This window comes from Sceloporus occidentalis, unplaced genomic scaffold (genome assembly GCF_023333645.1).
Source record: "Sceloporus occidentalis isolate IW3139 unplaced genomic scaffold, rSceOcc1.0.p SCAF_7, whole genome shotgun sequence".
Classification (NCBI taxonomy): Eukaryota; Metazoa; Chordata; class Lepidosauria; order Squamata; family Phrynosomatidae; genus Sceloporus; species Sceloporus occidentalis.
The window spans coordinates 50,682,301-50,696,958 of record NW_028316987.1 but is presented as its reverse complement, the minus strand read 5'-3'; the positions used below and the strand labels follow the sequence as shown (position 1 = coordinate 50,696,958).

At 39.6% G+C, this 14,658-nt stretch overlaps 1 protein-coding gene across 3 annotated transcripts in view; it reads left to right on the top strand.

Annotated features, from left to right (window-relative positions):
• The window catches only part of RARB (retinoic acid receptor beta), a 399,083-nt gene that overhangs the window by 302,910 nt on the left and 81,515 nt on the right, over positions 1 to 14,658 (top strand). For all 3 annotated transcript variants that reach the window (XM_089532927.1, XM_089532928.1, XM_089532926.1), the window contains one exon: positions 4,312 to 4,460. In XM_089532927.1, the coding sequence (XP_089389053.1) occupies positions 4,312 to 4,460 (149 nt within the window). The remainder of the gene's footprint in view (positions 1 to 4,311; positions 4,461 to 14,658) is intronic.

The following is a 14,658-nucleotide window of genomic DNA, read 5'->3' as shown; positions in this document are numbered from 1 at the left end:
TTCCAATAAACCAACAAAAGGAAGTCCAGGGTTATATCTCTGTGTACATAGTCAACCGTAGTTATGGTGATGAGTTAGAGTTATTCTTTTTTCTTCTTTGTGATAAGCTCTTCATCTTCACATCTATGTGGCAAGCAGGTGACACATGTTCCTCTCCATGCCAGGAAGGGTTATACTTCTCAGATTTGGCCACTTGGAGGAATATTTCCTTTCAATTCACTTTTTGAAGAATTTACTGGAGCAGAAAAAAAAAGTAGAAATCAAATGCTGGGCAAAGTGAACCTGAAAGATCTTCCCATCCTTAGCTGTGGAAGGGACCAGAGAAAAATGTGGAGCCACCTACTTATGGGAAACACATCCTTACCTCTGCCTCCTCTTCCCTGTTCAGTGGGCTTCTGAAAGAAGGCAAACATTACCTTGGGCTGGGCTCTGAACGGATTTCTTGCAGAGTGCTTTTGTAAAGAGAGTGAGGACCACAGGCTGCCCACTTCTGTATGAAACACTAGTGTGAATTTACTAGTCTTGGCTGATGGCTTTGTTAAGGCACTGAATCCACTTCTGGTTTTGTCCAAAATTTAAAGCAGTTATACAGTGTTTTGGCAATAGCATTCACCACTTTGGATAACTTCTTTAAAGTTGTTGAGTAAAATGTGGGGTGGGTTCACTGTCTTATTGATGTGGGAGCCACCAACTGTCACTGGTATTATACATGTCTCTCCACATTTGCATGTTAAGTAGTCACAGATTTGATTATTCACGATTTACCATATTTGCTGCTGCCTCTGCTGCAACTGAAAAAATACATTTTCCCTAGCCATTTGTAGGTCCTCTGGCACAATTCTGTGGTCAACTTTCACCAGAGATTGACCATAGAATTTCATTGGAAGGCCTACAAATGCCTAGAAGAGTGTTCTCAAAGATTTTTAAAAACCCACCAGGCCTTTATTCACAGTTTTTCCACTTTTGCAGGGATCCTGCACCCCTAACAAAAGTTGAGGGCCAACTTTATTCCTAGTTAACGTGGCACAAAGGTTTAGCTCCTGTTTCTGTTTAAAGTAGGTGTATGTCTTCTGACAAAAATAATGACTACAGAAGAAATACATACATTCTGTCTAGACCAGAAGTTCTCAACCTGTGGGTCGTGATACCTTTGGGGGTCGAACAACCCTTTCACTGGGGTCACCTAACACATATTGGAAAACAGGTATTTCTGATGGTTTTAGGAACCAAGACAAAAATAATTTTATGGTTGGGGGTCACCACAACATGAGGAACTGTATTACAGGGTCACAGCATTAGGAAGGTTGAGAATCACTGATCTAGACAATGAGGAAATTGAAATAGTTAAAGAATTTCTGAAGGTAAGACCAAACATTGACCAGAATAGTGACTGCAGTCAAGAAACAAGAAGACTGGAAATGGGAAGGACAGTTATGAAAGAACTAGACAAAATCTTGAAGAATAAAGACATACAAATGAGCACTAAAGTTAGAATTGTCCAGGCCATTGTATTCCCAGGCACCATGTGTGGATGTGAGAGCTGGACAATGAAGGAACCAAACAGACAAAAAGAAAATAAATTCATTTGAAATGTGGTGCTGAAGAAGAGTGCTTAGGATACCATGAACAGCCAAAAAGATGAACAAATGAGTCTTTGAACAGATGAGACCAGAGCAATCCTTGGAAACCAAGATGATCAAGTTGAGGCTATGATACTTTGGCCACATAATGAGAAGGCATGGACCACTAGAACAAACAATAATGCTAAGAAGGGTAAAGGGTGGGAGAAGGTGGGCAAGACCACAGACTGGATGGATGGACTCAATCAAGGAGGTTATTGGCATGGGTTTGCAGGACCTGAGCAGAGCTGTGGAAGACAGGGATACCTGGAGAGGTATTATCCACAGGGTTGCCATGGGTCAGAATTGACTCCAGGGCAGGTAACAACAGCAATCTTTTCTGAATTCCACAGATCAGATAATTCTGTTAAACAGTTGTAGATGATAAAACAGAGTCAGTTTTTTAAAATGACAGTATTTTGGAGACACAACAAATACTTTACCCTCTAAATCTGAATCAGCATTTGTTTTTCCATAGATGGATGGCACCTGAGTCTCTGTGGAGATTTTGCCCTCTTTTTAACTGCTTCAGAGGCTTTCTCATTTTCCTGACCTGTTCAGACAAAACCAGATATCTTTGCCTGTGGATGTTTTCTCTTCATGCTTGAGGTTTATATCCATTTGAGCTTAAATCAGTCTATAATGCAAATGTAAAACATACAGTGGCTAGGATGTATATATTCAGCTTGTCTTCTATATTTACATCTTTCTTACTCGGCAAAATAGCTCCAAAGAGGCTCAAATTTACCTTTTAGTGTCAAGTGTGAAAAAGCCCTAAGAAACAGGAGACAAAGAAAATAAATGGCATATCCACAGTAAATGAAAAGAACTATGTGTTTTAGTCACCAGTATCCTAAACATGTCTACTGTTGGCCCCGATATCTTTACAATATCACTGCCTGAATTGTTATTGTTCTTTACAGTATTGATCAGTATATATAGATGTCGGTACTCTGCATCCTAAAAACCTTTTTTCAGACAGTGGTAGGGCTGTGATGTATTGCTGCATACATTACAGATGGAGTTGATTATTGTGAAGAGATTTTTCTGCCTTTCTGTGTAGGAGTTACTAAGGCAAACTCTACCCCGTGGGTGGGAATTGTGCAGACTTCCAGATGTTGTTCCACCAGCATTAATCACCATTTATTATGCTGGATAGCACTGATGGGAGCTGTAGTCCAACAATATCTGGAGCTTCAATTCATGCTGATCAAGCAGATAGAAAGAGGTAGTGTTCTGTTCCTAAACAATAGGCACATGAGAGTGTGAATGAATTGTTTCACATAACTGAATACTTCTCCATATTTAATAAAAATAACTCTTGGCATATAGATATGAGGAGAATGGCTGTAGCCTAGCTTTCTTCTCATGCTTAGGGGTTTTTTTTGGGGTGTGTGTGTGGGGGGGGGGAGTTGAAGTGATAGAGTCCATCTTTTAAAATAGTAGAAAAGGTAGGGTGAAAAATACAGCAGAGCCGCAATCACAGTTTATTCAGAGGACGTCTCAGAATCCTCCAGGAAATTAAAATGCTGGACCAAACTGCAGTACTGCTCTACAGAGTGTCCAAGTGTTTTTTAGGTTGGTGGGTAGGCAAGTGAGGAGATGCTTTGCTGACTCAGTGACAGTAAGGGGCAGAGCACAAGCTTGGGGGAGTACATATGAGAAGCTAAAAAGAATACAGAAAGATACAGTATTGCAGGAGGTATCTGTATGTATAAAGAGCCAGAAGAACAGGAAAAGCAACATGAAAAATAATGTGGTGGGGGAGATAATGAGAGCAACAGGAGGATTGTAAGGATGAGGAGAATTTGGATGGAGGAGAGTTTAAGGGGAAAAAACTGGGAGGAGGATGAGAGAGCACATTTTAACTAGATCCCTCATAGCCCTGGCAACACCACTGACTGGGCCTAAGATCGTACAGTGGCCCATTGCGGTTTAGTTCCAGTCCAGCCTGCACATAAAGTCAGCTTTCGGTATCCTCGGACTTGCCATCCATGGATTCAAGCATCCGTGGATGGAAAGCCTGTGTTGTCCCCAATGGTGGTGCATGCATGTGGCTGCATCGCCATTGGGGACAGCCCCCATTGTCCTGTGGCTGCACACAGTCACACCACCATTAAGTTCCATTGTCACCAATTGAGATGTGGCCACATGCATGCACCACCGTGGGACACCAGGGGCTGTTGCTTATGGCGGTGCAGCCACATGGGTTTCTTTTTAGAATTTATATGTTTTAAAAATATTTTCTAGTTTGAATCCACGGATAAAAAATCCATGGCTATGGAGAGCCGACTATAGCTTTTTCTAAATTCGTGTGATTCAGAACTATTAATGGAATTCAAGTACACACTAATCTTTGGAATTCACTATAAAGCAAGTTTCCATAGTTCTGCCTACAGACAGTCCCAGGCACGTATTATGTTTTCCACATAAGTGCTTCCCTGAAGGACACAGTGGATGCACATCAATAGTAAAGATTCTGAAAGTCTGAACTGGTCCAATGTTATTATTTATTTTAAATGTTATTAACCCTCTTGCCCTCCTGCTTAGATAAAAAAAGTTATATTTGGATTGGGAGAACCATTGTGTGGATCTGTTGCTGGCATTGACATGTTTCCACTATGAGCAGTGAAGTGTGTGGTCCATAGCTAAATGCACTAAAACCATTTTTCTCTTCTCTTTTTCTTTGTAGCAATTGAAACTCAGAGCACCAGTTCTGAGGAACTTGTTCCCAGCCCACCTTCCCCGCTTCCTCCCCCTCGCGTTTACAAGCCCTGTTTTGTTTGTCAGGACAAATCTTCTGGATATCACTATGGCGTCAGTGCTTGTGAGGGATGTAAGGTGAGTGTCAAAAAAAAAAAAAACTCCTGTCTGATAAATTTCACATTTCTTCACAGCATTGAATTATGATAACAGGATTATACTCAAGCAACATTTCTTTTAATGTGATGAGGGTTATTATGGGAGAGAGGTGAAAATAGAATAAATAACATACATTTAGCATTCTAGCATATTCTTTTCATAATATCCATGTTAAGAGAGGATTAGAAGTTTTCTCATGGACAATTTGATTCTTGGAGAAGGCAGAGAAATAATGGAACTAATTGTAAAGATAACATGGGTAATGCGAAATCTTGTGGGCCATTTTGCACATTTGTTTTGGTTTCCTTCACAGGTGAGTATACTACAAATACAAAAGTGTTGAGAGAAAGTATATTGTGAGTTAAGAAATATAGATGGAGCAGAGCTTGGAAGTAACTAATAAATAATTCACCTGTCATAGCTAAGATATCAATGTTAATTGCCATTGTAAATGACTGAGGGTCCACTTCACTCCCTCTGCAGCGCAACTATCTTTATATTAGTTGAGTAGAAATGGGCATGTAGTACAGTCAGACCTCTACATTTGCAGCTTTGACTTGTGGATTTGCTTATTCATGGATTTTAATAATATGTTCTCTCTAGGAATGTCTAGGAGGTCTTCCAGCACAACTCTGCTGGGAGGTGAAAATAGAGTTGCAATCAAAGACCTAGAGATTCCTAGAGAAAACATTTCTCTAGGCATTCGTAGGTCTCCAATTTGATTCTATGGTCAACCTCTGGTGGATGTTGATCACAGGGTTGCACTGGAGGATCTAGAGATTCCTAGATAAGTGTTCTCTTGGGTAAAAAACATAGTGTTGTTTTATTTGCTGTTTTTCCACTTTCATGGGTGTCTTGAGTCCCTAACCCCAGTGAATGTGGAGGGGCCACTGTATTGATAAATATATTGAAAAATATTGCATGGTTTAAGTACGTACTGGCTTGTATTGTGCTTTTACCTCAAGCTTTCTCGTGGGTATTGAGACAACAATGAGGTGGGCAGGAGGACAGTATGTTTTGTATGACAGGTCTCCAGCTTGTAGCATTCTGTGTTTTTTTAAGTAACAAAAAGTAATTGTTTTAATTACTTTCTATAAACAGGAAGCCAAGGAGTTACAAGAACATAATTTTGCAAGCTCTGTGACTAATGTAGACTCAATAGAGATCAAGTAGCCATTTCCTTTTGTTTTAGCTTATAGAAAAAGTACATGTGAAGTAATAGAAATAGTGGTTGATTCCACATGCATACATATGGCATACACTAACTTTTGTCTGTGCAGTCATTTACGCATATATATGAGTATGTGAAAACACTTCACATGAAGAACTAGCCAAGCTGAAAAGGGTATGAATCATCAGGATACAGTTGTTAGTTCACATGCAGTTGTGAGCTAGGCTGTGGTTTCATTCTGGTCTGTTGTACCTAAAAACAAATTCTGGTTTGTTTTTCCGACTACTTTCCATTGAACACATCATGGATTATTAGTCAGGTGCAACCACATTTAGAAGGCATGGTTTATGGGCTTAGCATCTGTAGCTTGTTTAAACCATGGCTTCTTCTAACATCTGAATCCAGAACTTAGTCTTATTCTTGGGTAGTTTTGCCTGCTGCCCCCTTTCCCTAAAATTAGAGTTGATAAATGGGATTAGAGCAAAACAGTCCAGAAATGTGAAAAGCAAATGGTAGTTTGTTCGATCATCTGCAAGATAATTCATGGTTAAACTACAAAACACAACCATTTTGTAATATGGTTTTCTAGTAATAGAAAAGAAGGATTCACATATCATGCCTAGGATTCATGGCGATAGAAGAAGTGATGAGCACAGATACTGTCCCTTATTCCAACTGTAGGTTGGAAATGTGAAAAGAAGAACTTCTATTGTTATCATCCATTATAATACTGCTACTTTCTTGTCTCCTTCCAAGTCTCCTTCTGTGCTTAGCAAAAATTGAGCAGGGATATATTACTCATAATTTAGTTCTTACTAGCTCTTGTCAGTGTTTTAGTTTTCTAACACCTTGCTCTGTCCCTTAAGGCTTTTTGCTTCTATGTGACTTATTGTGAATCATTCGAGGAAGCTATGTTGGATTGTTCCAGACTCAGTATCGTAATTATGCAAAGCCACAGGCTGCTTTAGTTTTTAATTTGCGCTTTACATAGAATTTGACAGGGTGCATTAATAAAAGCACAACTTCAAGCATTGTGCCAGCTGGAAAAGAAACACTTAAATGTGATAATGGCAAAGAGAGTGGTTCAAAACGGATGAGGTAAAATTCTGTCCTGAAAGCCACTCAGCTGTACATGACACTCTGATGGTAAAAAAACTTTGTTCTTTTCAGATCTGGTACTGCACTTTTGCTACCAGATGTGGTCAATAGAAAATCTAGATTAAGGTTACTGACATCTGCAACAGCCCTTCTGATGTTAAATTATGTCTGTACAAAATCATGTGTGGCTCTTAATATGTGTGCTTACATCATTTCAAGTGTATGTTGTCTCAGGATTGCTCTTGAGAGTTGATCTTGAAATTCACTGGATTAAAACACTATATCCTTTGATTAAAGAAACCCAAACCCAATATCTAATGCTATGTTTAAGTCAAAAGGACACTATAATCTTATAAGAGTGTTCACTTAGGCGATTTCAGCTTTTGTGTTTATTTTTACAAAGACGTAACAGGGTTTGGTGGCTTTCTAGAGCTGTGGTAAGCCCCTTAACTGCAGAGGAATCTACAGTGTAGTTGCCAGATTACTGGTTGTATATCAAAACTTTGGGGCCTCAGGTGCAGCTGCTCAGGGACAGAAATTAGGGAAAAGATAAAAGGCTTTGGGGACATCATAACAAGGAGGAAAGCTCAAAGATTGCTGCAGGAACTTCAGCATCAGGCCAGGAGGCTACTCCCCTGCAGCCCCAACCCAAAGCAGTGAAGGACCTCTGGGGAGGTTGAGGAAACCAGAAGGCCCAAGCCCTGGAAAGTTCTCCATCCCCTCACCCTACATTAGGCAAATCTAGGTGGGCCTGACCCTTAGGGTCCAATTTGGCAGAGGAAAAGCTGACAGATTGCAACTTTAAATACTATTAGATCTTTATTCCATCCCATTTCAAATGCACAGGGAAACTTCAGCCTCACAAGATGTTTTGTTTTCCAGGACCGCTCCTCATTCTCTAGCAATGCACAGAGATACATGCACATTTTTCAGATGGCCTGTTGGGAATCCTAACAATAAGACAGCTTTTAGAGTTCATTACGTCATAATTTACTTATTTTCTGATCATCTAATTGGGAATCTATATCTATAAATGATATAGAAATGTAAATGCTATTGCTGTATTTAAACAGTCTAGTGTCCAACATTCTCTATATGTCTGAGGAAATTGCAAGCATATTTATGTGAGAGATTGAAAATAATTCCATTTATTTCTCAGCTTCATCCATGCAGCTTCATTAACTCTATATAGTATTTTATAGTAAGTTTCTAAAATACTCCATCTTCTGAAGACTGAAGAATATAAAATGTGATTACAATGGTTAGCAGAGCACAGAGGAGGAAGAAGAATGGTTTCTGGGAAAGACAGGGTTAAAAGATGCTGATGGCAAATGTATTTGGTGAAAGCAACTAAAAGGAAAATCTCATCTCTGCGGGACAACTACAAAACAAAGACTCTTACGACAAGATCTAGGAAAGGGAAAAAAGATACATAAGAGGTTAGGTTAATCAAGATGAGAGATGGCCAATTTGCTGACAAGTGATTTTGTGAAGAGACTGAGCTAAGGAGGATTTGGGTAGTGATAAAGAGGAAGAAGCTGCTCATATCCTTATCTGAAGTCAATGAGAGTGTTTCAACTGACTTCTCTGGGTATCGGACTAGGTCCTAAGAATGATTACAAGCGAATCTAAATGAAACAGCAAGAAAAAAAGATAATAGAATCCTCGACATCTCTAGAAATCAAAGCCAAGGCAGAGTCTGCAATTCCAGTTTTTAGACAGGTTAGTTGGCCAGCAACTGGAAAAATTTCTGTAGCATATGATCTAGTAGTGTATTACAGCATTTAACCTGAAAAATGTATATTGAAAGATATTATAAGCAGAGTAATGCTGAGGTTTTGGGTTTTTTTTTTCATTGATATATAGTGTTATCAGTGATAAAGGGAAAAGGGGGCAAAGAAATCAGTGTAAATGGAAGAAGAACAATATGTCGAAAGAGTGGTAGAACAATGTAGAATAGCCATCTATAAGTGAAGAGGTTAAAGGATGTCACTGATTAATTTCATCTAGGCAGCATAATCATGGCAGATGGGGCGAGTTTTCACCCTTCCAGATCCACAGCGATCTGTACGGCCCCCAAAACAGTTGAAAATTAGCAGAACATCACTATCAGTATTTCGATTTGTGAATTAGGGGTCTCCAGAATGTTGAAGGGGCATTTCCTGCTAAATTGCTGGTCCTGAAGGCCTGCATCTAGAAGAGTTTACAGCCTTCCATAAGTCAGAGTAGCACTATTGTTTAATTCCACAATCTAGAAAGTGTCTTTGTTAATTAATTACACAAATAAGCATATTGATGTATTGTTGAAAAGAATATTAGTATTTACCAAGCACAATTTCTTCTTGACAGATAAGATGTTTTTAGAGGCTGTTTTCCACTGATCTGTTCCTTGACCTTCAGTTTGTAGTACTTTAAAAAATGCTAGTCTCAGCAATTGTGAAGTTCTTATTTAAAGCCCCACTCTTTAGGACCGACTTTACTCTTCATTGTAACACAGCCTGCAAATGACAGTGCTGGCAGAGAGGGAGGGCAGGTTGGGGTGTAGTGGGCTGCTTTCCCAAATAATGCCAGCATTGTGCTGGTGAATAGGAAAAACCAATGCGCTGCCAGATTCAGCTGTCTTATTAGAGCCTTGTTCCTTGTTCTGAGCATTTAGAAGGCGACATTCCTTTGGTGGCAACACACGGCCCAGATTTCTGGCACAAGCTGTGTATGTAGCAAAGTTGCCTAGGGCAATTTAAGACCAAGAAGAAGGGGAAAGAGAGAGAAAGGAAGGGAGAAAACTGCAAAATGCACAAAGGACCACTTGCATTTTCTTAGTGGGAGCCAGAAAATTTGTTTGTTCAGCAGAGGTGCCTGTCTGTCTCTTGTGGATGCTAAGGGACAAAATGCCCATAAATTTAATTCATGTTTATTTCTCATGTCACTGTCCACCAAGAGTGGGGTCCCAAATGAGATTTTTAAAAAATTGACATTTCATCTAAAACGAATTTTACAAGTAACCTAAGCTCTGTGTGATGAGTGAAACAGTGATGTCGATTTTTTTAGTTTTTGTTTCTTCTCCAATTCCCTAATTTTTTAAATCTTTCTTTCTCAGCATTAGACAGTAAGATTTTGCCACCATTTCTTTTCGTTAGTTTGTTCTTTTTCCTTTCCATGGTATTTCCCATGCAGTTGTTCTTATTCTGGTACTGTGTTTAAACATTTCTGTTTAGCAGCGCAACAAATTAATCTTAATTGGTTTAATTATAACTAGTTCAAAGACTGTGGCAGGCTGAATCAACCCCAGTATTCATTAGATAGAAATACATATTCATTCTAAATTTATGGGCGCTATATTGGCAGGAAGTTTCAGGCTGGAAGCTGCTTATACAGTCACACACACACACACACACACACACACACACACCTATCCATGGATTGAATCATCCATGGCTTAATAATATTTTTAAAAGATATAAATTCCAAAAAACACAAATCTTGATTTTGCTATTTTGTATAAGAGACATCATTATACTATGCTATTGTATATAATGGGACTTGAGTATCCACAGATTTTGGTATCTATGGGGTGGGTTGGTCCTGGAGCCAAACCCCAGTAGATACCAGAGTCACAACTGGAGCTAATGCTACATTTGGCCCCATTTCTCTCGTTCCTCTCTCCCTCCATGAACATATGTGTAACATCCAAAGTACATCATTCAAATACAGTCAACCCTTCTTATACATGGATTTTTTATACACGGATTCAAGCATACACGGTTTGAAAATGTTCAAAAAAAGTATAAATTCCATTTGATTTTCCATTTTTTATAAGGGACACCATTTTTCTGTGTCGTTATATTTAATGGGACTTGAGCATACACGGATTTTGTTATACACAGGGGATCTTGGAACCAAACCCCAGCGTATAACATGGGTCCACTGTACACAGGCATGCACACACACATATACCTTGTCCCATTAGGATCCCAAGGATCATGCATGCATGCACTTCCTGAGTATATAAAACTAACTTCTAGGTGAGGGAGAGTTGGCTGCTCCAACCTTCCTTATTCTGGTTCTCTCATCATAAGCTTCCTAAAGGAGGAGCCGCAGAGCACAGAGGGCCATTTTTGCCATTCTGCCCCATTGTATTCTATCCTGTTTCTCTGTTCATGTTATTTGGTAGAAATAACATCTTCCTTTCGAAGACTGATAATGCTTTAGAAAGTCCAAGAAAAATGTAAGTTTTATGACATTGTCCCTTGGTGGCATTTATCCAGCACTCCAAATACTACTAATGGTTCCACTATACCGTGTTCTTTTTCATGGTCATCTACTGACCAGCAATCTTTCAACTAATCATGCTTCCACATTTATTAATCCTGCAAGTCAAAGTCTATTTGGTTTGTCCAAGAACTTGGACTAGTCTTCTAGTCTTATCCATACTATTCAGTTCATCCAACCACTTAATTCCTGTCTCTCAACTGCAGAGTTGGCTAAGCTAACTGTAGCTACTTGGAATTGTACAATAACACTGGAGGGAGAGGCGACACAATTTCCACCCTTGCTTTAAATGTCAGCTGAATCTGTTATGGACTACAGCTAGCTTTGCTATAGTACATATTCACTGTAGTGTTGAATTAAAGATCCTACTGTTTTTGGAGTTGATTGCATCTCCCTCCCCATACTGACATTTCTTCCACAAGAACTTAACATCAAATTGCTCAGGTATTAAATATGTGTCTGTGTGCCATCTTCCATTCATCTCAGTGTTCTTAGCTTTAGTGCTAATATTATAATTTGTTTAAACCACAGCATTCCACCGCTTCAACCTGGTTTCACACCCTGATTTCAGCTAGGTCAGATCAAGGTTTGATGTCTTAATTAAACCATACTTTCCCACCTAGGAAACCAGGAACGCTGTGGTTTTTTTTAAAAAAAATCAGGATTAGCTCCAAAACTGGGCATGTGAGGGGAGGTTCAAGATGGGAACACATGGTTTATTGGCCTGAGATTGTTACATCTCAACCAAGATACTGTTTTTGGTTTGGTTTGCTTTGGTTTGGTTTTGAGAAATTCAGTATATTCCATCTGTATTATATGTCACTGTGGAGCAAGAGCTCAAGATTTGTAAAGCAATATTTATTTTGGACACATTTATTCTTCTACTGATCAGTAAAGATGGGCTCATTTTGCTTTTGAATCTAAATCAAACTGGTATAGATGTCCATTACAGCTTACTTTCTCTGGCAGTGAAGACCCTTAAAGTAGGAGTGGATGTCATTTGCTGTCATTTCCCACTGCCCGATTAGTTTAGAAAAAGCCATAGGCTGCAATTCTCAAGTCACTGTGATAGTGCAAGCCCCATTAGTTTTAATGGGGCTTGTGACAGAACAGCACTTTGAGGAGTGAGGCTGTTAACATAAATAGCTTCCCCCATGAACAGACATGGCAAATTTGTTTGGGTTTGAAATCCATCTTAAATAGCTTCAAATCTAAATGTTGGGAATATATTTGGTAGCTTTCCACTGAATAAATGAGACTGAATTTTTATTAGAGGTAAGTGACCATCATTGTATATGCATCAGCTTGCTAAAGTTCCTGCTGTTAAAATGAGAGGGGGGAAAAACAGTGTAAGGTAACACTGGATCTACTTCTGACTTCATTTACCTATTGGATTTCAATCCTGTTCTTCTTAAAAAGAGATCTAAACACACATGACCCTTATGCAGACTCCTCAGTGGGATGATGTTTTACAGGTGAATTTTAGTTCAAACTTTAATGGAACTACAGAATATGTTGAACTCATTTGGGGGATGGGATTCTGCACTTTGGAAAATTCCTTTAAATTGTTGGACTGAAACCCAGGGCAGATTCACTGCCCCACTGACATGGAAGCCACCAGCGGCCTGGAAGAACTAGGCCAGTCTGAGACTTTTTGCTACTTGAGGCAGAGAATCAAATCCACCCACAGCTCAATGTATATTGTATCTAAAGTCACGGACGGAACAGACAGCCCTTTAAAGCTGCCCTCCAGAAGCTTGGGAGCACAGCGTTTTATGCCACACACTCCAACACCACCCTGAAGCCGTGCGGATGTCAGGCAGTTTGTCAGATGTGGGTGGTTTCAAGGTGCTCCAACGATGCAGTTTTTATATGCCGCATGCCACCAGAGTGGCTTGAAGCCGACATAGGGCCATGGCGGGGGTAGGAAAAGCCACCTTTACCCCAGCCAAAAAAGGAGCAGATTGTTGCCGTTCCTTTTTCGGCCAGCTTCAAGATGGATTGGGGCCATGGCATGTGTTCGCCGTGGCCCCAATCCATCTTTAGAAGAGGCAGCTTTAAGCCGCTCCTTCCACTCATCTGTTTCACCCCTCAGATAAGTTATTTTACTACATGATACCTCTGTCCCTTTCTGGCAATGAATATTTAACAGTAAATTAAAGAACTACAATTTTGCTCTGGTTTCTTAACATCTAACATCAGCTGTTCTTATTGGTAGGTCTAGCCCTAGCCCTACCTACTAGAACCTCTAGACCCTACTAAAACCTATTAGAGATGGAATTACCTAGTAGAAAGAACTGTTCCTTCCTCCTTTCCCTTTCCTTCCCTTATTTTTAAAGTACTGGTATGATACACTCTATAGTACTTCTGCCACTTAGTGAACAAACAGAAAAACAGAAGTACTTCAATCCACACAATATCCTGGGAAATGTGCATTTGGTCAGTTCACTTAAAAATGAAGACTGAAATAAATTGTTCAGCATTTCTATTAGAAATCCAGTTGATTTTTTTCTAATTTAAGGTTATCCCATGATATATTTGTTAGTACTCAAAATCCCCCAGGGCTCCTTGTTGTTCTTTGGATTATGTTATGAACCAGAGTAATAATACAAAGCACAACAGAAGCAATTAATCAGTTCTCTTCTGTAAAAGTGGATCAATGTCATTCACTCGGTCAAAGTCACAGCTTCATCACCATGAAACTTAGACTCCTGTAACTTATGCTTATCTTTGAAAATGCATTAATGAATTTTAATTAATTTAAACATGTCTCTGTTTGAAGGCAAAAGTATTATCTTCAGTCATTTCCCTAAGCAGCATATATGTTTGCAATCTCCTTTGTGAGTAAGGGGACTGTAGGGTATACCATAGTAGCAAGTGTGCCTAAGGGTACCCACATCCATGATTTCATTCAGGAAGGGCAGACACAATCTCTCCAACTCTGACAGCTGCATAATTCTCCTTGAAGGTTTTAAAAGAACTAGTCCAATGTATGGTGGGATACAGACTGGCAAAATGTAGCGTGGCGACGGCAGCAGTAGGGTTAGGGAGCGCACACTATTCAGACACTCCCTAACCCTAGGGTTAGCCTAGTATGTACTGGCAGCGGCAAAATGGCAGTGCCCTGTCTACACGGGCGCCGCCATTTTGATGCAACAGACACTTAGCATCCGCAAGTCCTGGCAATTAAGGTGAGTTAAGGAAAAGTTGAAAACCAATTACACTATCCAAACAAATTGAATTTCAACATGGAGAAATGTAAGAATCTGCACTTAGGGAAAATAAAAATAAAAAAAATTAAATGCATAGATATAGGATCGGGGACACCTGGCTTAACAAAACGACATGTGGAAGAGATCTAGGAGTCCTAGTAGACCACAAATTGAACATGAGTCAACAGTGTGATACAGCAGCTAAAAAGGCCAATATGATTCTAGGTTGCATCAATAGAAGTATAGTGTCTAGATCAAGGAAAATAATAGTTCCACTCTATTCTGCTTTGGAAGAATACTGGAATACTGTGTCCAGTTTTGTGCATCATAGTTCAAAAAGGATGTTGACAAGATGTAGCGTGTCCAGAGGAGGGCGGCCAAAATGGTGAAGGGTCTGGAAACTACAAGGAGAAACTTAGGGAGCTGG